Raw genomic sequence first — 20,363 nt, forward strand, 5'->3', positions numbered from 1 at the left:
ACTAGGACGGGTAGCAATTTGAGAGATGCCTTGCCCATGGGCACGTAAAGTAGCCTTGTCCTAGTACTGATCGTGCATTGGCAGGTAAGATGTGCTACTGCAAGTCGGGCCTAATATTATCCATCCAGAGTCTGCAGAGCTGCAGGTTCAATGTTGTGTACAGCGACTTTCAATGCACATCGTCTTCCAGACGAGCCCGCACGAATTGGACATCCGGACGGCGTGGCCGTTGATATTCCCGTTGTCCAAACGTTCATTGCGGTACACGCATGGTACGTTTTAGTACTGCCACAGATCGAATCAGTACCAACGCCATTCCACGACCTCACCCCATCGGAGAGACCAGCAGAACCCTAGAGCACTGATAAGAGTGACGTGTCGGAAATAGCGTCGAGTTTTCCAGAATCAAATGAGGATGGCCTAACCGCTAGAACTTGTCCTGGGTTTGGACGAAGTGAAAACCACAGAGTTCTTTTGTGTTCATGTCCCTTCGCTCGGCGCTTTTGCTGAATTGATATCACAGGCGCTACTGGCTGTTGACAGGTTGGCTGGTTCTCCTGAAGTGTTGTTTTTTTGCATGGTACCACGCGAGGCCCACGGCGAAAGTGTACAGCGCATATCGTAGCGAAGGTAGACTTGAAGGACCTGCAGAGTCCACGGATCCAGCACATCCGGCCTCGAGACCAGGGAAACTAGTGCCGTGCACTTCGAGGTGCTGAGGTCGAGAGGATAGCCGTCAGCATCCCGGTAACGTGAACGATATGCTGTACCTAGTCTGGCGTCACCTGAAAAGGAGCTAGGTAGGGCACACATTACACCTCGAGGCCCATACTCCTTGACACGACCATGCACATCGCAACATGAGCGCATCCTTGGCATGTATTGTACGCGAGTAGCGCGTCTTCATCGCTGCGACCGGGAGATGATAGGACCGTTCTCGCCTTTCCCTCAGCTGCTTGCAAGCCAGCCACAGCACGGCGTGTCCGTACCATCGTCGGGGGAGGACTCCGTATGGCAGTGACAGGATGTCGGGAGGAAACTGATAGGCAGGTGGTGGTCCGGGCGTTTCCGGAGTGACTGTCAGAAAACATCAGCATTCCCCCGTCTTGGCCCTTCGTCCCTTTCTTGAACTTCATCACCATGATATGCCAGAGGGATCGCCTTCAATACTGGACATATCTGAGGTAGGAACAATGATTCTCGACTGTCGGCTTGTCGGACATGGCTCATCGGTAGCTCTTCGCTCCCTCGTCTCCAACGCCGAGAAAGGACGATTTCGTGCTCGCTGATTTGCCAGACAGACTTCAGTGGGTTCACGCGACTTTGCCGTGGTCTTGCGTGATGGAGAACCGCTGGTGGGGACTGTCTTCAAGACTGTTGATGAAGCAGCTGTTTGTCCTCCAACTTCTTCTTTCCCAACTTTCGTATTGATCAATCTTCCTATAGCATCAACTTATACTCTAGCAGTAATGGCACCAGGCATACTCAACGATCAAATCCCGGACCGGACGGTCGAGAACGGCAATGGCTATCATGGCAAGACTCAGTATCGCGAGCCCTTGAAGCCATCTGGTGCTCTTGATACATTTACATTTGAAGAAGCGACCCCAGTCATCGGCCGCGAGTATCCTACCTTGAACATCGTCGATGATCTCATGAATGCCAACAATGCTGATGAACTCATCCGAGATCTTGCCATTACCAGTGAGTGCATCCAAAATGTCCCCCCGAGCCCTGCTGACTGTTTGGTGTAGTCGCCCAACGCGGCGTGGTCTTCTTCCGGAAGCAGGACAACCTGACCGACGAGCTACAGAAAAAGCTCATCCACCGTCTGGGAGAATTAAGTGGCAAGCCCGCGGACTCTACGCTCCACGTCCACCCAGTCTTGAACAGCACCTCCGAGTTCGGCGTCGGCGACGACCAGATCAGCCACATCAGCTCCGTCGCGCGGAAGAAGATGTTCGCCCACGAACGCCATCAAGCTAAGCGTCGGTACGACTCGGCTAGGTGGCATAGCGACATCCAGTTCGAGAGGTGTCCGGCCGACTTCACCTCGCTTCGTCTGACCCAGCTGCCATCGAGCGGAGGCGATACCCTCTGGGCCAGCGGCTACGAGATCTACGACCGCTTCTCGAAGCCTTACCAGAAGTTCTTCGAGAGTCTCAGCGCCACCTTCATCGGCGACGGCTTCCTCAAAGCAGCAGCCGCGGACCCAGAGCACGTCTACATCTACGACAAGCCTCGCGGTTCGCCAAAGAACATCGGCAAGGAGTTGGCGACCGTCCACCCGTTGGTGCGCACCAACCCAGTTACTGGCTGGAAGAGCATATATGCAGTTGGCCCTTTCCCGAAGTACATCAACGAGCTTAACCCGGACGAGAGCGAGGAGCTGCTCAAGAAGTTTTACGATATGATCTTGGCAAATCATGATCTTACTGTCCGTCTGAGGTGGCGCAACCCGAATGATATGGCCATATGGGACAATCGCAGTGCCTTCCACACGGCTACTTTTGACTACGAAGGTTTGGGAGAACGTTTTGGGCATCGTGCTGTTGGCATTGGCGAGGAGCCGTACTTTGACCCGAACAGTCAGTCGAGGACGGAGGCGCTTGGTGGATACGTTATGACTTGAGTAGAGAAGGTACGGTCTTGCATACACGTAGCTGTTAGGCGCTCACTGCAAACCCTACCCCTCCTAGCTTCCACCCAAGATGTCCTCCGTCCCACGGAGCGTAAGTAGCCACAGATGGTTCAATAGTTCGCTGGCTGTCGGCCTCTACGCCGGGTTCCACGCCAGCATCTTGCTGACGGAGTCTACAAATGCTGCCCTTTCTTCATCTTTTACACGACCGTCCGGCATTTTCCGAAGGTACTGTTCAAGTGCATCGAGCAAGGGCTCATAGACGAGACAGAAGTGGGTTTCCCTAGCGCTCTTCTGTTCGAAACTGTCAATGGGCTCTCTCACGATACCGTAACCGCGATAGTTTGGGTCCGCCCGTGTGATTTGTTGATACAGTTGAATCTGGGGACCATAGCTGGGTTGTCTTTCCTCTTCGAAAGGCCGTTCATTATGTGGAAGCCTGGTAAGGGTACCTGTTGTCCTACACGGAGGACGAGTACGGCACACCAAAGTCTTTTCATGCCTGAAGGACCGCATGTGCTGGTAGTATGAATTGGATCTTAGTTGAAAGGTAAATCGTCCGTTTCACAGCCAGTTGTAAGTCTTTCATGCCATATCGATCACCATATTGATTGAGTTTGGCCGCATATTATCTCGATACCGTCGTTAAGGTATTTGAGGTCATACATGTAGAGTTGAGGTATGAAAATGAAGTTGAAAGGTCAGCCCTACGAGCTAAAAGCGGAACCTCATCGGCTCGCACGTGCCACACTTCAGCTTCCCGCGAGCTCAACGATTGTCCTCGAACCCATACCGCGCCTCTGCCTACACCACCCTCTGCATCGACCCACCCCTCCACTCCGCGATACCTTCGACATGCTCTCCCGCTTCGCACCTCGCGCATATGCTGCGCCCATACGACGCAATGCCCCGATCAGAGCCGCCTTCACCCCCGTGGTGAGGAGGAATGTCACAACGGATGCCGCCAGCACACACGTCGAAAAGAGCGATGTGCCTTCAGTAAGACAGCGTGGCCGCATTTATCGCGATGGCACATTCTAACCTTCCAACCCGCAGGAAGACGACAAGCCCTTCCAGGTCAAGCTTTCCGACGAGTCTTTCGAAACCTACGAGCTCGACCCCCCGCCCTACACTCTCGACACCACGAAGAAGGAATTGAAGCAGATGTACTACGACATGGTAGCTGTGCGCCGAATGGAGATGGCCGCCGACCGCCTCTACAAAGAGAAGAAGATTCGGGGTTTCTGCCATTTGTCTACAGGCCAGGAGGCAGTCGCAGTGGGCATCGAGCACGCAATCGAGAAGAGCGATCATCTCATCACTGCATACCGATGTCACGGCTTTGCGATGATGCGTGGTGGAACTGTGCGCTCGATCATCGGTGAGCTGTTGGGACGGAGAGGAGGCATCGCGTACGGCAAGGGTGGCTCTATGCACATGTTCTCCACTGGCTTCTACGGCGGCAATGGCATTGTCGGTGCTCAGGTGCCTGTTGGTGCGGGTATTGCCTTTGCCAACATGTACGAGAACAAGGACAAGGTTACGCTTGCTCTTTACGGTGACGGTGCAAGCAACCAGGGTCAAGTCTTCGAGGCGTTCAACATGGCCAAGCTCTGGAACATCCCCATCATCTTCGGCTGCGAGAGTGAGTTGTATTACACCAGGTAGCTGAAAGACAATGCTAACACGTGACAGACAACAAATATGGTATGGGCACAGCAGCCAACCGCGCTGCAGCCAACACCGACTACTACAAGCGTGGCCAGTACATCCCCGGCCTCAAGATCAACGGAATGGATGTCCTCTCTGTCAAGGCTGCCGTGCAATACGGCAAGAAATGGTGCTTGGAAGGCAAGGGCCCCCTTGTCTACGAATACGTCACTTACCGGTACGGCGGCCACTCCATGTCCGACCCGGGTACCACGTACCGCACGCGCGAGGAGATCCAGCGCATGCGATCCACCAACGACCCCATTGCCGGCCTGAAGCAGAAACTCCTTGACTGGGAAGTCACGAGCGAGGAGGAGCTCAAGGGCATCGACAAGGAGGCGCGTAGCCACGTGGACGAGGAGGTGGCCGCGGCAGAGGCTATGGCAGTGCCAGATGCAACCCAGGAGGTGTTGTACGAGGACATCTACGTCCGGGGAAGCGAGCCACAATTCCTGAGAGGCAGGATCCCGGAGGAGAACTTCTACTACCCTCAACGTCCCGTCGAAGTGCCAAAGTCGCCTGCGCAGTCGTAAGGATGGGTTTCTACCTGGCGGTTGAGTTCACACGGCATTGGCATTGCGTTTGGGTGCGTGGCGTGGGGGTCGGATCCTGTACATTTCCTCTATAGCGGTCTTCTCTTATGTAGTTTGTAGCGAAGGCTTACTTCAGATACCATGAGCTGCTGTTCGGATCACCTGGCCATTCCTGAATCACGGTAATTGTTCCGTGTGTGGATGTTCGTCTCGCTCATATGTTTACCCTCGCACATGCTCGTGAAGGAAGTCGACGCTAGCCTCGCAGCTGGCTTCAAGCGGCCAAGAAAACGAACTCCTACGCCATTCCCAGCTCGTCCGGCGGCACGGCGGCATCATACACCACTAGCTCGTGCTAAGAAGATGCGCGCATGAGCAATGAGCTCCGGAGGCTTCGACAACGACGACCACCCAGCAGCAGGCCCCAGCACCCCTCCAACCCCGTCCTCGAGTTCGCACGGCAAAGCACGAGTCCCACCGCCCACACGCACCCCTTCGAACCTCCGCTTCCAGCGCCGAGTCTCCGAGAAGGCTTTCTACGAGGGTTCGTATCGACAAGGCGGAATGGATTATAGTGGTGCTGCCGGCACCAGTCCGTGGGCCAGCTCGCCGGATGCGAGTCGGACGAGCTTTAGCAATGATAATGTGCCGAGCGCGGATCTGCCTGGGCCGGCGGTGGAGCGTGATGAGGGGAGGATGAACGGACATGAGCAGCAGCAGCAGGGTTATACGGGCAGTTCTTCGTACGCGGTGCCTGGACAGGGACAGCCGGGTAGCTGGTCCCCGGAACAGCAGCATCAATGGCAGCAGCAGCAGGCTCAGTATCAACAGCATGGACAGCAGCAACAGCATGACGTGCAGAGAGGATCGCATGAAGAGGGTAGACGGCCGCAGTCGGCGCGGTACCATGGTGTGCCGCCGCAGCAGAGGCAGCATATGCCGCAGTACAAGTTGCAGGCGAAGATCACGGGCTTGGAGAGGAGTGGGAAGAAAGACCCAATATTGAAGTTTGATGTCTACGTATGTTGGCGAAAAGCATAGCTATAGGAAGTACATGCTGACAATCGCACAGACGAACTTGCCGAAGTTCAGGACTACACAGTTCCGCGATGTGCGACGAACGCACTCCGAGTTCTTGAAACTGTCATCTCATCTGACAGCCTCGAATCCGGAAGCATTAGTCCCTGCAGTGCCGCCAGCGTCGACTAGCGCTGGTATGGGAACTGACGAGGATGAGGCCCGGACGAAGACTAGCCTTCAGCGTTGGCTCAATGTCGTCTGCAGTAACGACGTCTTAATGAGAGACGAAGAGATGGTGTTTTTTGTTGAGTCAGATTTTGGCTACAGTCCAGTGGTAAGGAAGCGACAGCCTGCAACGGGCGTGCGAAGGAAATATCTCAAGCAATTCGCACCACCGCCAGATGACACGCCGGAGTTGCTGGACAGCCGGCCCATTGTTAAGACGTTCTACCTTGGAGCTATGGATGGGCAGCAAAAGCTGGACAGGGTCGTCAGGAACAGGCGTTCTCTTGGACTCGCAGAGGCAGATTTGGGCGTTAAGTTCGCTGCACTGCAAGCGCAAGAGACTCACCCTGGCCTCGCCAATGCCTACCGCAAGCTTGGCAGGGTCATCCAGAACACTGGTGACTTCCACTCTGCACAGGGCACCGCTGAAGCAGCCTCGCTCTCTGATCCACTGGCATACCACAGCAGTGATGCCTTCATCGTCAAGGAAACACTCACTAACCGACACATCCTCCTTCGCGAGCTCATCCAAGCACAGCAAGCTACCCGCTCAAAGCTGTCAGCAGCCGACCGCCTCAAGGCCTCCTCAAGCGTCAAGCGCGACAAAGTCGACGAAGCCATCTCTGCCCTGGATGAGGCCCGTTCACATGAGTCTTACCTCCAGCAGAAGACTCAGCGCGTCACGTCGAATCTTCTTGTTGAGAAGCGTAAGTGGTTCGCTCGTACCGCGGCAGATCTCCGCACCAGCATTCGCGAGTACGTCCTCCGCGAAATCGAAGCCGAACGCCGCACCCTCGCCACATTGGAGCAAGTTCGTCCCGACGTCCGTAACATCGACGCATCCGGTGGACTCAGCCGTCTTGGTCGTGAAGCCCATCCCATCGCTCGTCGCTCTAGTATGGCTGCGAGTCAAGGACCGAAGGGTGATGCGTGGAGTGGTGTGCCAAGGCGTCCAGATGGTTTGAACAGGAGTATCTCCGGGAGCGTGATTGGTGGCCACGGAGTTCCGGAGGAAGGTGAAGAAGGTGACGAGGGAGAAGAAGGTGGTGCGAAGGGCAGGAAGAGGGCGGAGAGCCAGTCGAGTAGTTTGGCGAGGTTGGCGGAGGAGGATGATGATGCGGATCGGGTGGATGCTAGGAATGCTGCTTCGAGGTTGGCTCAGACGAGCTTCTAACGCCGTGTGTAGGTGGATGGAAGGTCTGGATGCTTGTGTGTATATCTGAATTACGGCAACACCATACTTGTTCTGGCGACATTGCACCTTGAGCGGGGTTCAAAAGACAACTATTGGAAGGAGAACTGACGCACATGAATACCTAGGTAGTCATTCGAATGCGACGACGACAAAACTCGAAGGACTTCGCATCGTTCTTCTTTCGCGAGTCGCGCAGCAACTATGGTGCTGATGTAGCTGTCCTGGCTATCAATGGGACACGAGATTTTTTCACCGTGAAGAGGTGATGTCAACTGTGTGTATACACTCATTGCTTACGAACAGGAATAGTCACGACTCATTGAGCATGTGAAAATCGCTTAATGGGACTGATTCGGAAACCTCAAGAGTGACGCTGCCTTGGCTGCTTGACGTGGCGCGGCGACGGGCTTTGGTGAGGAGGGTCCAAACGGCGTTCAAACTCAATCACAATCACAGGCGATCGTGCTGATCCGCAAGGTAGAAGGCAAAACCTGCAGATGCCCGAAACGATCAAGTGCCGTCTCCACCACGTCGATCTGTGGATGGAAGAAAACACTTCATCCACCTGCTGTTTCCACCAGCCCGGTTACTGGAAGTCAGCCTTACAGATTCTCTTCGAGCTATTTCGGTGGGTTTGCTTCTTATGTGGCCAACGTATCGTATGGCTACATCAACGCCGGCGCTTGCTATGTCACCCGAAACCGGCAAATTGAAAAGCAATACCTGTGGGTCTGACGACTCAGCCAGTCTCGCCATTGCTGGCCCATCCGTGACCGTTGGACTACCAAGACTGCATAGGTGCAGGTCAAAAGGCAATGCCAGCAGCCTACCGACCCTACTAGCTATTAATGGTGGGTTCAATGACGAAGTCCGAGACGAACTAAGGCTTTGTAAGGCCTTGCGATACGACGAGTGTTATCTCGTGCAAGAAGCAGATGTGTTTTCACATGCCCAGAATGTGTTCCTTCCTCTTCGGGATTCCACACAACCTCGATCGTGGTGGGTCGCGTTGCTACTATCGCCTATCGACATGGTGCGCTTAAGTCACCGCCTCCGACATGGCAACGATTGGGCATGATCGACTGGACACTCAACTGCTGATTCTGTGGTAACTCAGGCAATCAGGAGACTCAACGTTTCGTCGCTGAGGTCAGCGGTCCACCAGGATTTCGGAGGATTCATATTGACCTGGGCCCCCGGAGCATACAGTATAACACTCTTCAGAGTTCAAGCCAACCTCGAACAAGACTCTGTATAATCAATCACTTCTCGACAAACCATCATCATGGGACTACTCGCTGCTTCGCCAGCGACATATGGCGTCTTTCTGGTATTGACCGTAAGGCAATCACGTCCTCAAGAAGAAAGTCCTTCTGCTAACATGTATTGTCGGTAGGCCTGCGCCTTGTTCATTCGATATCTTGCCGCCGACCCGCTCCGCAAGTTCAATGGCCCACCACTAGCAGCCTTAGTACCTTGGTTGTTCACATATCCTGCAATGAAAGCAGAATGGCACACGACGAATCTGAAATGGCATCGAAGATATGGTAGGGCGAAGACCAAGGATCAACGTGGATGCATTGCTAAGGCGTACCGCAACAGGCTCCGCCGTCCGCATCGCCCCCAACTTCCTATCCTTCGACACGTACGAGGCCTTTTGCGATATCTACAGTGCGAAGGCCAACTTCCGGAAGGCTCCCGAATACATGGTCCTCAGCCCAAGCAGGCGAGGTAATGCTGTATCGACACAAGACAAGAAAGTCTCGCAGTTCAAACGAAAGTCCGAAGGCCCTTTCTTCGGCGACAAGAGCATTCGAGATCTCGAAGATCGTTACGTAGACAAGGTTGCAAGTTTCACGACGCTGCTTTGCCCACTTGAGGGACCAGATGGGCAGAAATCGGCTTGGACCGAGCCACGGGACATCTCCAAGTTCACTTCTTGGCTAACTTTGGATGTTATTACGGACCTTCTTTACGGCGAGTCGTTTGACCTTTTACACTCCGAAGAGAATCGATGGGTGCCTGAAACCTTCCGAAACGTCCAATGGCGGAACCTTATCGTGAGTTACCTACCCGTAGTGCAACAACAGTGCTAACTCTCCAAAGTGTATGAGCTACCCGACGCTGTTCAAGTGGAAATTAGACAGGGTACTGTTGTATCGGGCAAGGGAAGAGATCAGTAGACTGGCGGCCTGGTCACTCGACATATGCCGGGCTCAAGCGAAGCGATGTGCGGACGAAAACAGGCCGGATCTCTTTACGAGCATGATGGCTGCGGAGGAAAAGCGAACCGGGAATCCGGATATTGAGGGTAACATCAAAGACATCTGGGCTGAAAGCATGTTTCTTTTGGCTGCTGGTATGTTCCAACGACTCAGCCCTGAGACTTGCAACTCAGCTAACTTCATGACAGGCTCCGAATCGACCGCCACGACCATGGCAATAACTTACCACTACCTCGTTCACCAACCCGACCTCCTGGCAAAGGTTACTGCAGAGGTCAGATCTGCATTCTCCAACGTTGAAGACATCCGCACTGGGGAGACTTTAGATTCCTTACGCATGTTCCAGGCCTGTATCCTTGAGACCTTACGGATATCACCGGCGGCTCCGAACACTCTACCTCGCATCGTTCCAGCAGGAGGAGCTACAGTTGACGGACACTTCTTGCCGGGCGGTACCACGGTTGGGACCTCGTTATACACGATGCATCACAACGAGAAATACTTCGACGACCCCGACTCTTTCGTCGCAGACCGCTGGCTCCGTCGATTGGAGGATTCTGCCGGCAAAGACATCGCATACCACCCCTCTCCTGGATATGCACCATTCAGCATGGGGACGAGGAACTGTCTGGGCTGGCGTCTGGCGTGGGCAGAAATGACCGTTGCATTGGCGCGAGTGCTCTTCTCTTTCGATATGCGCTTGACCAGCGAAGCACCTTGCTGTGCTACACGGCAACCTGGCAAGGCGTGTGAGCCTAATGCTCCTGGCTATATCACGATGTGCGCTGCCGGTGGTCCTTATGTTGAGTTCCGACCTAGGCAGGGCTGACAAGCGTTGCTCTGCCGAAAATCAAGGACAAGGAAGGAGTTGCACCGATCGGATAGAGGCTCAGTACAGCGCAGAAAACGGGATTCAGAAGTGAGCTGAACTTTGGCTCAATAACGTAACGCAGCTTGTCAACGATATTGGAGATGGGTGGTCGACACCGTCAGCAGTGTATCACGGACGTTGGAGGAGAGATTGCAGTCTGGTCCTCGAAAGGCTTCTATCGAAGACCCCTTCCACTGCACACTGAAATGACAAGCTAGAGGTACACACCAACAATCGTTGTGGCCGCTTGCGGATTCTTCGGCTCACCGCTATACCGAAGTGTCCCGGACGACTTTGCTACAGCGGTCGAACAATCTCACACGCCTCACAAGAATAGTCGAAGTTTCAACGAACTACAGGGACGATCAAATGCAAGCGTCTTTGGCACTTGTTTCAAGCTCTTTGAAGCCTTCTCAAGCCTTCTCCTCCATCCCAACCTCACACCAGATGCCACCGTTCATCCGGTTCTTCGCAGATATAGACAGCCTGAATGACGACCTTCTTCATCTGGGCGGATCACTTCTGCTTCTTGCAGTCGCCCTCCGCAATGACAGGATATCACGACAGCGGTACTTGAAAAGGTGACTGATGTAATGGGCTGAGTGTCCCGAGCCTGTGAGTATGGTAAGCAGTCTCCTTCATACTCAACATCCTTCGCTTGCTTCTCATCAACTGCCTCACTTTCCTTGGGGCTGCAGAGAGTTCTGTCGAGGCATGGCTTCGCTATGCTCCTCTGCCTGCGTCGTATCGTGCCAAATACTCAGTACCCTCAAGCATTGTGGCGCTAAACACAACAAAATCTAGCCCTGTCTACACTGCCGGTCAAGAACGGCGTGGTGGAGTCCAAGGGGTCTTTGGGAAGACTGTCGAAGTCTGCCACGGCAAGCGATCTGGTCTCTCGGTCGGCGTTGGAACTGTCGATGAGTACGAAAGGGTCTACGGCAGTCTCAGCGATTCTCCAAGTCTCGAAGAGGATGGCTTCTGGCTCAGTAACGCTGGCAAGACAGTGCAGATCCTAGGACAAAACGAGCGCGGTGCTCTCTATGGTGCATTCGAGTATTTGACAAGAACATCGGCCAGCGGTACAGCATCTCGGAGGACTTGCGTCGATCTACCTAGACGGTCACTCAGCCATAAGGAAGACGTTCCACGATGCGTACCGAGCATGGTGATATGGTGAGAATCGAAGGGACAGCTGAAGGAATAGAGCCAGCACCATTGGACTACATCACTATGCTGCCGAAGGAGGTGGTCGATTAGTTGGTTAATGTAGGTAGCTATCGAACATCAATCGCATGAAACAATTAGCTGACCACGAGACTCTCGCGCTCATGCGTTCGGTCGCTGCGTGCCTTGAGTTGTCAGCTATCCACTCTTGATCCCGCTCCTCCCAAGATCCCATACTTTCGACCTCAAGAGTCATATAGCGGGAGCAAGAAGTGTCCCATTTCTGGATAGAAAGCGGTCTCAGATGGCTCTTGTAGCCTCATCGCCCCTCAAAGCTGCCGCCGCCATCTCCATAAGTCCACTGTTGCTAAGGTGTACGGAGCTGGCCTCTCCTGAAACATCAGCGTAGTCTTGATACTCAGCGTTGGTGTCGACTTTCGAAGCAGACCGTGTGCCTTCGTCGTTCCCGAGACCACTCTGTCCTTCTTCGTCGGCCTTCTCTTCTGTCAAGGCTCTTTCTCGTACCCGGGATCTGCTTCGCGGACCGTAGGCTCGCAGGATGACTCTCTGAGGCGCTGGGCCTGCTTTGTCGCTCGTGTGGCCCAGGTCGCTCGACCAAGACTGGTCGTCCACCACAAGTTGGCCCTGATCAATCGGAACCGCGCCTGTTGTCGGTATAGCATCCTGAGGAGAAGACGTCGAAGCTCGTGCTTCATGCGCCAATAGAAAGGATCCAGCAATGCCGCTTTGAGGACTTTCAATCTGGCTCGCACTGTTCTCTGGAAGCGCTGTCTGGCCACCTGTGGAAGCTTGTTCAGCGCCGGCATGAGGCACGTCAGTGGTTTGGTCACTCACCACCAACCTGGAGATTGGGTATGAGTTGCTGAAAGGAGGCGGAGCATAAGCAAAGTCCCTACAATTGCTGTTTGCTGTGTCCAGCTCCTCTGGCCTGGTTTCCTCTCCTTCGCGACTTTGTTGTCGTTTCAGACGTGCTTCTCCAGGCTCAATACTCTGCTGCACTTGCTCATAGTACGATACCTCGCCCGGACGCTCTCCCACTTCACTCGACCAGCACGTGCTGAAGTCATCAGCTCCTTCCTTGGTCTCGGTCGCACCTTCCGCCGGCTCTTCAGGGAGCGAGTACCCACTATCCGTCACTTCATCAACCGCCCTGGCCTCATCTTCAAACAGCGCAGGATCCAGACTCGCATCTTTCCTCTCCAGTTCCGGTCGTTTGTGCTTTGGAATCTTGATTTTGAACCTAGGTCGCAAGGGTGGCAGGTACCGTGGCGAGCGGAAAGTGAGACCAAGCCCATAGTTTGCAGAGGGCGGCGGCGACGGTGAGGGCCGATCATCGATGTGCCAGACGAACTGCGCGAGTGGTGATGAATGTTGAGGCTTGTAGTCCGTTTGGCGAGTGGTCCGCATCGGTCGCAGCGGCATGCTTTCGAACGGGTATGTGCAGGTGTTAGCATGCGGTGGGACGTGAAGTTGTGAAGAGCATGCGAGAGAATGTTTGCCACGTGCGAACCGCGTCATACGCTAACCATGTGAGCTTCACATGTCGTGAGACGTTCGTATTTGGAAGTCAGTAGACAGTGATTTGATGACTCGTTGCAGCATTTGACCTTACATGCACCAAAACACCTCGCTAATTTCATTGACACGTCAAGACATCAGGGAAACGTCACTTCATCAATCGACATTCATCCGCGTCTCGAAGTATCCCGTCACAGCCTCCACAAGATCTGCCTTCTTTCCCGAAGCGCGCCCTCCCTTTGAAGCCAAGAATGCCTTCAACTGTGGATTTGTGAACTTTGCGAGAGCACCCTTCTGATGTGCCGCCAGCATTTGCTCCTCACTGGGACCTTCATCTTCCACATCCTCCGTCTTCACCTTCTTAGCTCCTGAGGCCGTGGACGTCTGTGACCTCTTTGCAGCGCCATTGGTAGTTGGATGTACACTGCTTTTGTTCTCGCGTTGCCACTCGGCGTAATGCTTCTCCAACATTTCACCAAATTCGACCACATACGGCCCAGCGCGCCTGTGGATCTGCTTCCACCGTGGCAGCGTCTTGTCTTCTGGAGTCTCCGGTAGATCCTCCTCCAGAGCAAGAGCTTGCAAGATCTTGTAGAACCATTGCAGGCTTGGGTTCGGGTACTTGCTTGGGTCGTAGACGGCTTTCGGAAGCTGGAGCTGTTGTACTATAACGCGCATCGAGTCGATTAGCTCGTCTGGTGCCTTGATGGAGTTGGTCTCTGGTGGTTCACGAATGTCGTCGGCGCAAGGCAGAGGCTTGATCCAGAGGCCTGGAGGCATGACCTGTTCGCCTTCTTCGTTACGCTTCTCGGTGCCCGGGTAGACGGCGGCGAGGGTCGGTACGGCGTTCTTGCGAGGGATAAACCAAGCGAGGCCGAAGAGCTTATCTTTCAGCAGCTTTTGCTGTAACGCAGAGAAGACCCTGGTCGAGCCGACGTACTCTTCTTCTGAGGGGTAGATGAATGTGTTATGCTTGATGTTGGCCCATATCGGGAGCATATCCATCGGCTTGAAGCCAATGATACGGATGATTGGGTCACCGAAGTTCCTGATCTTGGCCATCTCCTCCATGGTGAACGAGACTGTTTCGCCACCGAACTTGTACGCCTTCCGTATCTCGACCTTCTCCACCGAACGTGCTGTGTCTTCTGCCATCAACGTCGAGCTGCCGACGGCGACCTGAGGCTTGTCACTATCAGACGGGAGGTATATGTAGGATGTGCGTCTTGGCTCTTGTCGTTTGAGAATGATGAAGCCTTTGACACTGATCTTGAGGCCTGGAGCGATTTCAAAGGCCACGTTGCTGAAGAGTGCGCGGCGAGGTGCTGCACGGGATGCCACGGACGACAGTAAGGCCTGCAACAGACTGATCCCATCCTTTGCGGAAGCATTGGCAGCTTTGATGTCGGAAGAGAGCGGTGCTGGTGCGTCTGGGTCGGATGGAGTGGCGGAGTAGACAATGTCATTGTAGAATCTGCTTCGGTCGAACGTGTAGCCGCGGTCTGGATGGGAGATTGGAAAGAGCTCGATGGTCACACCAAGGTCATACAGGTCCTTGGCCCGGACTGCCGCTGAGTTGCGAGCATCGCGGTTGGCCGCGTGAGGATAATCGTTGTCGGTCACCAAGAACAACCGGCGGGAGGAGAAGTTGGGTGCTTTGGTAGTGAAGATTTGGTTGGCGCAGAACAGAACGTTCGCCATGCTGACTTCTTCGGTTGATGCCTGCAGCAACTTCGACGCCTCCTCCTCGTCTTCGACCATACTTCGTAACTGCTTGACGTCCGCGGCTGCCGGAACATCCAGGTCTGTGAGAAGGTAGCAGTGCGGGTATTGCAGGCCGCCTCTGCCGGTCTCCTCGTCCCCTTCCTGGAATTTGCTCTTCTCCGTGCCGAAAAGAAGAATACCCATCATGTCGTTCGGGTTCGAAATGATGCGCTGCTGCATCAACGCATAAGCGCACTTCAATGCTGCTAACGTCGGACATAACGCCGTATCTGGCTTCTTCGGATCTGCGTCTGTCGGCGTCTGCAGCATGCTTTTGCTGACATCGATGGCGAATAGTACAGCGTCTTTTTGTGTCTTGTAGCCAGAGTCGTCGATGTCGTCTTCTTCCTCCTCTTCCTCCTCGCCGCCGCCATGGTTCGACGGGTCTGCCGTTTTGTTGCGATACGGCAGGTCTGTCATGATCTCACCAGCACTGCGAACTAAATCCGTTCACGCAGAGTCGCGGTGAAGAATCATTGCATGTTGCGACAGCAATGTTAAGCAGTCGAGTCGAGAAGTGATGTCAGCCAGACACCAGACACGCTAGCGCTAGGCAGCTACGCGCGATCACATGTTATGCCTCTTTCCATCTTTTGGACCGCCGTCTCTAGCTTCATTTTGATTGGACTTCGCGTCGTCTGCCAGATCGCGCCGAAACAAACGTCCTGGTGACCACAGCAGCTGGTGGATGTTCAGGCGCCGGGGAGGACATCTATAAGAGCAGGCGTTCCGGTAATCTGGCGTGCCACCGGCACCAAGCAGCATGTCGAAGTTTACACTCGCTGTCGTTGCCGGCGCATCAGCAGCTGTGGGAGCTGCGACGACTGCAGCACTGTATGGGATTGGAGGGAGAAGAGAGGCGAAGTCACAGACGATAGCGACGACTCCAACAACCATCTCAAAAGACCCATCCCGAACTACACCGCCTCCGCCAGTCCCAATCCGCAGAGACGACCCAGGAGTTCCAGCTGTCCCTCCAGTCGACCCAAACGGCGTCTTTCAGTATGGCTTCCTGGGACCAGTAGCAGATCTTCGAGCTGCCCCATCCCTCATATCATCGTTCGACCGAGCCCGACGGAACCCTCACTGGGTAGCAGAGCACATCACGCCAGCCTCCCTCCTCCTTCGAAACGGCGACCGCAGACACTCGTACTTTGCTGAAGACCACACGATACCGGAAAAGTACCGAGCAAAGCTCACCGACTACGCGCGAAGTGGCTACGACAGAGGACATCAAGTCCCTGCAGCAGACGCGAAATGGAGTCAGGAAGCTATGGACTCGACGTTTGCTTTATCGAATATGTGTCCACAGGTCGGAGATGGCTTCAACAGAGACTACTGGGCACATTTTGAGGACTTCTGTCGACGTCTGACATCTTTCTATCCCTCGGTACGGATCGTTACCGGACCGCTGTACCTGCCAAAGAGGGACGCAATAGATGGCAAGTGGAAGGTCTCGTACGAAGTGATCGGCCATCCGCCCAATGTCGCTGTGCCGACGCACTTCTACAAAGTCATCTTTGCTGAGGACGGCAAGAATGGTGGTAATGTTTCGCTGGGCGCATTTGTGCTGCCAAACGACATCATCCCGAACGACAAACCGTTGCAAGACTTCGAGGTGCCTGTTGAGGCCGTGGAGAGAGCGTCTGGTTTGGAGTTTGCAGGGCTGTTGCCGCCGGCAAGAACGAAAAGGCTGTGCAAGGAGGTTGCTTGCAGTATTATTGTGAAGGAGTATGCGGACAGGCAGAAACAAATGATGAGCCCGCCGCCTACGAAAGGAACACCGCCATCGACTGCGATGACAAGAAGGTGATGCTGAAATCTGTTCTCGGAGTTGATTGTTGCAATATAGCGTAGCGATGCATAGCTTAGGCGCACAACGTATCTCAATGTGCGTGGACACCGCCTCTCAAGCGGTGCTCGACACTATGGTACAATGTTTCCAATCCACTACTGTACATTTTGTACCAGCTTGTGGCCAACCGTTGCCATCGAGCCAGAGTCTCCCTCAGCGCTGCCCGCAACGCTCGCAATCCATGCGTCTACTTCGTTGAGTGGCATCATGCTAGCCATCTTACAACCCAATGCAATGCATTCGCTCTCAGTCCAGCCTCCTCGTCCCACTATCGTACACCCTCCATCATGCCCACCTCATAATCCTCCAAAAGCCCCTGCACCCGCTCCAGCACCGCCAGCCCCTCTCTGCACGTGTCCAATGTACTGCTTCGAAACCGTGTTCCACGCTTGCATGTACTTCTCCATGCAGTAGGTATAGCAGGTGGATTCTGATGAGGAGAGTGAACTGCCGGGTTTGGGGACGCAGCGCTCGAAGCAGTGTTCGTTGAGTTTCTGCGGGAATGTGTTGTTAGTAACAAGATGGAGGAAGGAAGGAAGGCGAGCGTACTTCGACAAGTAATCTGGCGTTGGAGAGAGCGGCTTGTTGTCGGACTTGGTCCATTACTTGTTGCTTAGGGTCGGCCATCTTGTGATTGTGGTCTTGTTGTCGCTGGGGAGTTGCTCTGCTGGTTTTAGAGGGTGGAATAGATTGTTTAATTCAACCTGGAAGCATGTGAATGATTCAATGAGGAAAGCTAACCCTAATCTCGGGGGTGCCTCAACTCGCCGCAACCAAACGATCGTGCCTCTGCAAAGTAACCCTCTCCACTACTCACTCCTGAAGAAATTGGCACGACCGTTGGTACCATTAGTGCTATGGCTCAGACAACTGAACTCACTGGCGAGAAGTATCAATAGCTAATCCGGGTTGGGCCACCACTGTCACGGCCTTGCCTACTCCTTGTCCTCTAATTGACAACAAGACCGCACGCCTGGCTCTAACTGCGGCATCGAAACGCTGCGTCGCTCGTTCTCGACCATGAACACATACTGCCTTGCTAACTTCAGGGCTTTTGCACGCCTGTCATTTCAAGCTCTTCCGGAGATCTCTTACCCATGGCAATTTCCAACACATCCGTAGCAGTGAAACTGGCGAATATCGCGCCAAGTGCCTCTAGAGATGTAGGTGTTCTTTTGATTTCGATTTCAGTTTTCTCCTGTTAGGAGAGTTAGGAGATCATGGGCGATGGAGCAGAAGAAGAGGAGAGCTTCATGACGAGTCCGAGATGCCCGGTCTACCTCTGTGTTGCGGTCTTCTCACACTCCACTACGGCTTTGAGGTGATTCTACAGTCGCTGCGATGGCAGCGATCACGACACGACACTCGAGAACCATGACGAGATGAAGACGGGGGGTGGCCTTCACGGATCATGACAATCAGAACGCTGCCTAGGACACTTCCGAGAACGGTCAGCTACTAGCCCCGAGATCTCGCTCGAATGCATCAAGAATCTCAGCGCAAAGGCGACCCTCTGATACGTCCGCGCAGATGCTAAGAACGCGACAGCGCTGGCCGAGTGGACGAACGAAGACGTTGCCAGCATCATCAGCATTATCTTCGAAGGGGAGGGGGTGGAGGGAGCCGGTCGGTGGGCGGGAACTCGCATGCCGGCGGACATGAAGAAGCAGGAGATGGAGGCGGTGAGGGCAACTCTCGGCGTGATGATCAGGGACTCAAAGAGCAACCGCAAAGCGAACGACCAGGCAAAGGCGTCTACTAGTGGGACGGGGCATACGCCGAAGAAGCAGAAGCAGAAGGCGGCCGCAAATCACTGCGAGTACGAAGAGGCTGGATGCCCGGTATACCTCTGCGTCTCGGTCAACTCTCGAGCCATGCCCACGACAACCTTCAAATGCCAGGGCGACCACTTCCTCTCCGTCGACGACCACACTGCCTTCGAAAACCACGACGAAGCAAAGATCACTGGCGAGCTGTTCTGGGCGTACGACAACCAGAATTCCAAATGGGCGACGGCGGAGAACACGAAGCTCCTCGTCTTCTACATGCGTGTTCAGGTTTACTGGGACATGACGGCGAGCGAGACGGAGAAAAGGCAGATTCAGACCTACAAGAGGCAACTGTTACCGAACAACGACATCGTCTCACTCCGCCTTGTGAGAGCAGGCCAACCTTCTCCACAGCTCCGCCGAAGCATACAACAAGACCGCTGGCGTCACGAACGAGACACTGCCGGTTGGCGTGACTCCGTTGATCACGATCGCAGCGCTGGAAGCCGAGAGTGGGCCACCACGGAAAACACCAAGCTGCTCGTGTTCCAGATGCGTGTCCAGGTCTACTGGGACATGACGGCCAGCGACAACGAGAAGAGACAGGTTTCAAGCGTACAAGCCGCACCTCCTTCCCGACAACAACCTCCTCACCATGCGGCTGGCGCCGCAGACGAGACACAGCCGGTAGAGAGAGCTCTCCTGATCACACCGTGAGCGCGATGAGGCCAGGCGTGAGCTGACGGAGCCCAGAATGGAGCTGCAGCGCAGACGTGACAACGGCCAAAGGACACCCCGGCCGACGAACGTATGAAAGATTACACCGCCTCCTCGCAGCCGCCAGACGAGCGTCACTTCCGGCAGGCCATTGCAGCGTGTTTTGACGGCCTTCTCCGCCGAGCCGATGGGTACCCCATGGGCCCAGCGGCGAAGGCAGTGGGCGCAGTGAAAAGGTCATTGCAAGCATGTGAACCGAGACATTGCAGATACCAGGCAAGATGACTGTATGATTATACGGCAACGAGCCGCAGTGCGTACACGCCCAATCGTGATCAGTGCTCCTCCATTCTGGCTGGCGGGGCATGGTTGACCAACTGCTCCGCTAAAGACTTTCTCTTCACCCCTTCCTTGGAGAACCTCAACGCATGGCTGACCACTAAATCACCTACAGTGATGAAACTACCTAGCATACAGACGCCAGTGAAGGCTGCGCCGGACGTGTCGGGAAGTCTTCTCCGAGAGCATGTTCTCCTAAAATGGCCACATCACTCCTGTCAGTGAGCTTTCATCGTTTGTGGGAAGAAAGAGGGCGGGTGGAGAGGTAGGTATTGTCGTGCCTTTCTAATTATTCGCACAACTTCTCTCTTCATGCTGTCTTCCACTTCTCCTCACACAACAACCTCTTCACCTAGACCGCTCAAGAAACTACCACCAAACGACACAACCATGGCGAACACGAATCCAGCGACGCAGCCCAACGAGCAGGGAATCCTCATGCGTACGGGTGAAGCCTTCTCGAACACCAACCCGCGAGGAGTTGGTGTGGTGGAAGGTGATACGCAGTGGAGGCAGGATGGATCGAACGCCGTGTCGACGCTTTCAAAATCCCGGCAGAGTACAGCGCAGCAAGAGGCACGTAGTGTATCTCCCGGATGCCGAGGCGGCTGAGGGGCTTAGTTCAGCGATAGATCCGCCACCATCCATCCCTATCGATGAGAGAGGTAGTTCGTTCCCCATGTTTCGTACGCTGGATCGCTGTCGAGATGCGCTGTTTCACATTCTCAATCCTATTCCATGCTACTGCATTCGCTTCTCCCGTTGCAGAACTAGCTGCTGGACCATCTGTGCC

General features: G+C 54.5%; 9 protein-coding genes across 9 annotated transcripts; 6 read left to right on the top strand and 3 right to left on the bottom strand.

Annotated features, from left to right (window-relative positions):
- Positions 1-1,469: 1,469 nt before the first annotated feature.
- On the top strand, positions 1,470-2,632 carry LTR77_001679 (uncharacterized protein; the record flags this gene model as incomplete). The annotated part of the gene is made up of 2 exons (XM_064798940.1): positions 1,470-1,704; positions 1,755-2,632. 2 exons carry the CDS (start codon positions 1,470-1,472, stop codon positions 2,630-2,632), a joined length of 1,113 nt encoding a protein of 370 aa, XP_064663267.1.
- An 864-nt stretch (positions 2,633-3,496) lies between these two features.
- PDA1 (alpha subunit of pyruvate dehydrogenase) lies at positions 3,497-4,884 on the top strand (the record flags this gene model as incomplete). Its single annotated transcript, XM_064798941.1, has 3 exons — positions 3,497-3,640; positions 3,698-4,286; positions 4,337-4,884. 3 exons carry the CDS (start codon positions 3,497-3,499, stop codon positions 4,882-4,884), a joined length of 1,281 nt encoding a protein of 426 aa, XP_064663268.1.
- A 378-nt stretch (positions 4,885-5,262) lies between these two features.
- Positions 5,263-7,303, top strand: VPS17 (Vacuolar protein sorting-associated protein 17; the record flags this gene model as incomplete). Its single annotated transcript, XM_064798942.1, has 2 exons — positions 5,263-5,904; positions 5,957-7,303. 2 exons carry the CDS (start codon positions 5,263-5,265, stop codon positions 7,301-7,303), a joined length of 1,989 nt encoding a protein of 662 aa, XP_064663269.1.
- A 1,306-nt stretch (positions 7,304-8,609) lies between these two features.
- On the top strand, positions 8,610-10,378 carry LTR77_001682 (uncharacterized protein; the record flags this gene model as incomplete). Its single annotated transcript, XM_064798943.1, has 5 exons — positions 8,610-8,663; positions 8,721-8,871; positions 8,927-9,384; positions 9,431-9,683; positions 9,738-10,378. 5 exons carry the CDS (start codon positions 8,610-8,612, stop codon positions 10,376-10,378), a joined length of 1,557 nt encoding a protein of 518 aa, XP_064663270.1.
- Positions 10,379-11,887: 1,509 nt separating this feature from the next.
- LTR77_001683 (uncharacterized protein) lies at positions 11,888-13,030 on the bottom strand (the record flags this gene model as incomplete). Its single annotated transcript, XM_064798944.1, has 1 exon — positions 11,888-13,030. The coding sequence occupies one exon, from the start codon at positions 13,028-13,030 to the stop codon at positions 11,888-11,890; it is 1,143 nt and encodes a 380-aa protein (XP_064663271.1).
- Positions 13,031-13,282: 252 nt separating this feature from the next.
- KU70 (ATP-dependent DNA helicase II subunit 1) lies at positions 13,283-15,310 on the bottom strand (the record flags this gene model as incomplete). Its single annotated transcript, XM_064798945.1, has 1 exon — positions 13,283-15,310. The coding sequence occupies one exon, from the start codon at positions 15,308-15,310 to the stop codon at positions 13,283-13,285; it is 2,028 nt and encodes a 675-aa protein (XP_064663272.1).
- A 343-nt stretch (positions 15,311-15,653) lies between these two features.
- Positions 15,654-16,703, top strand: NUC1 (nuclease; the record flags this gene model as incomplete). The annotated part of the gene is made up of 1 exon (XM_064798946.1): positions 15,654-16,703. The coding sequence occupies one exon, from the start codon at positions 15,654-15,656 to the stop codon at positions 16,701-16,703; it is 1,050 nt and encodes a 349-aa protein (XP_064663273.1).
- Positions 16,704-17,041: 338 nt separating this feature from the next.
- Positions 17,042-17,372, bottom strand: TIM13 (protein translocase subunit; the record flags this gene model as incomplete). Its single annotated transcript, XM_064798947.1, has 2 exons — positions 17,042-17,239; positions 17,295-17,372. The coding sequence occupies 2 exons, from the start codon at positions 17,370-17,372 to the stop codon at positions 17,042-17,044; spliced, it is 276 nt and encodes a 91-aa protein (XP_064663274.1).
- Positions 17,373-18,127: 755 nt separating this feature from the next.
- LTR77_001687 (uncharacterized protein) lies at positions 18,128-19,231 on the top strand (the record flags this gene model as incomplete). The annotated part of the gene is made up of 2 exons (XM_064798948.1): positions 18,128-18,140; positions 18,276-19,231. The coding sequence occupies 2 exons, from the start codon at positions 18,128-18,130 to the stop codon at positions 19,229-19,231; spliced, it is 969 nt and encodes a 322-aa protein (XP_064663275.1).
- Between the last annotated feature and the right edge of the window lie 1,132 nt (positions 19,232-20,363).

The sequence above is a fragment of the Saxophila tyrrhenica genome, assembly GCF_035928015.1.
Source record: "Saxophila tyrrhenica strain CCFEE 5935 chromosome Unknown scaffold_2, whole genome shotgun sequence".
NCBI lineage: Eukaryota > Fungi > Ascomycota > Dothideomycetes > Mycosphaerellales > Extremaceae > Saxophila > Saxophila tyrrhenica.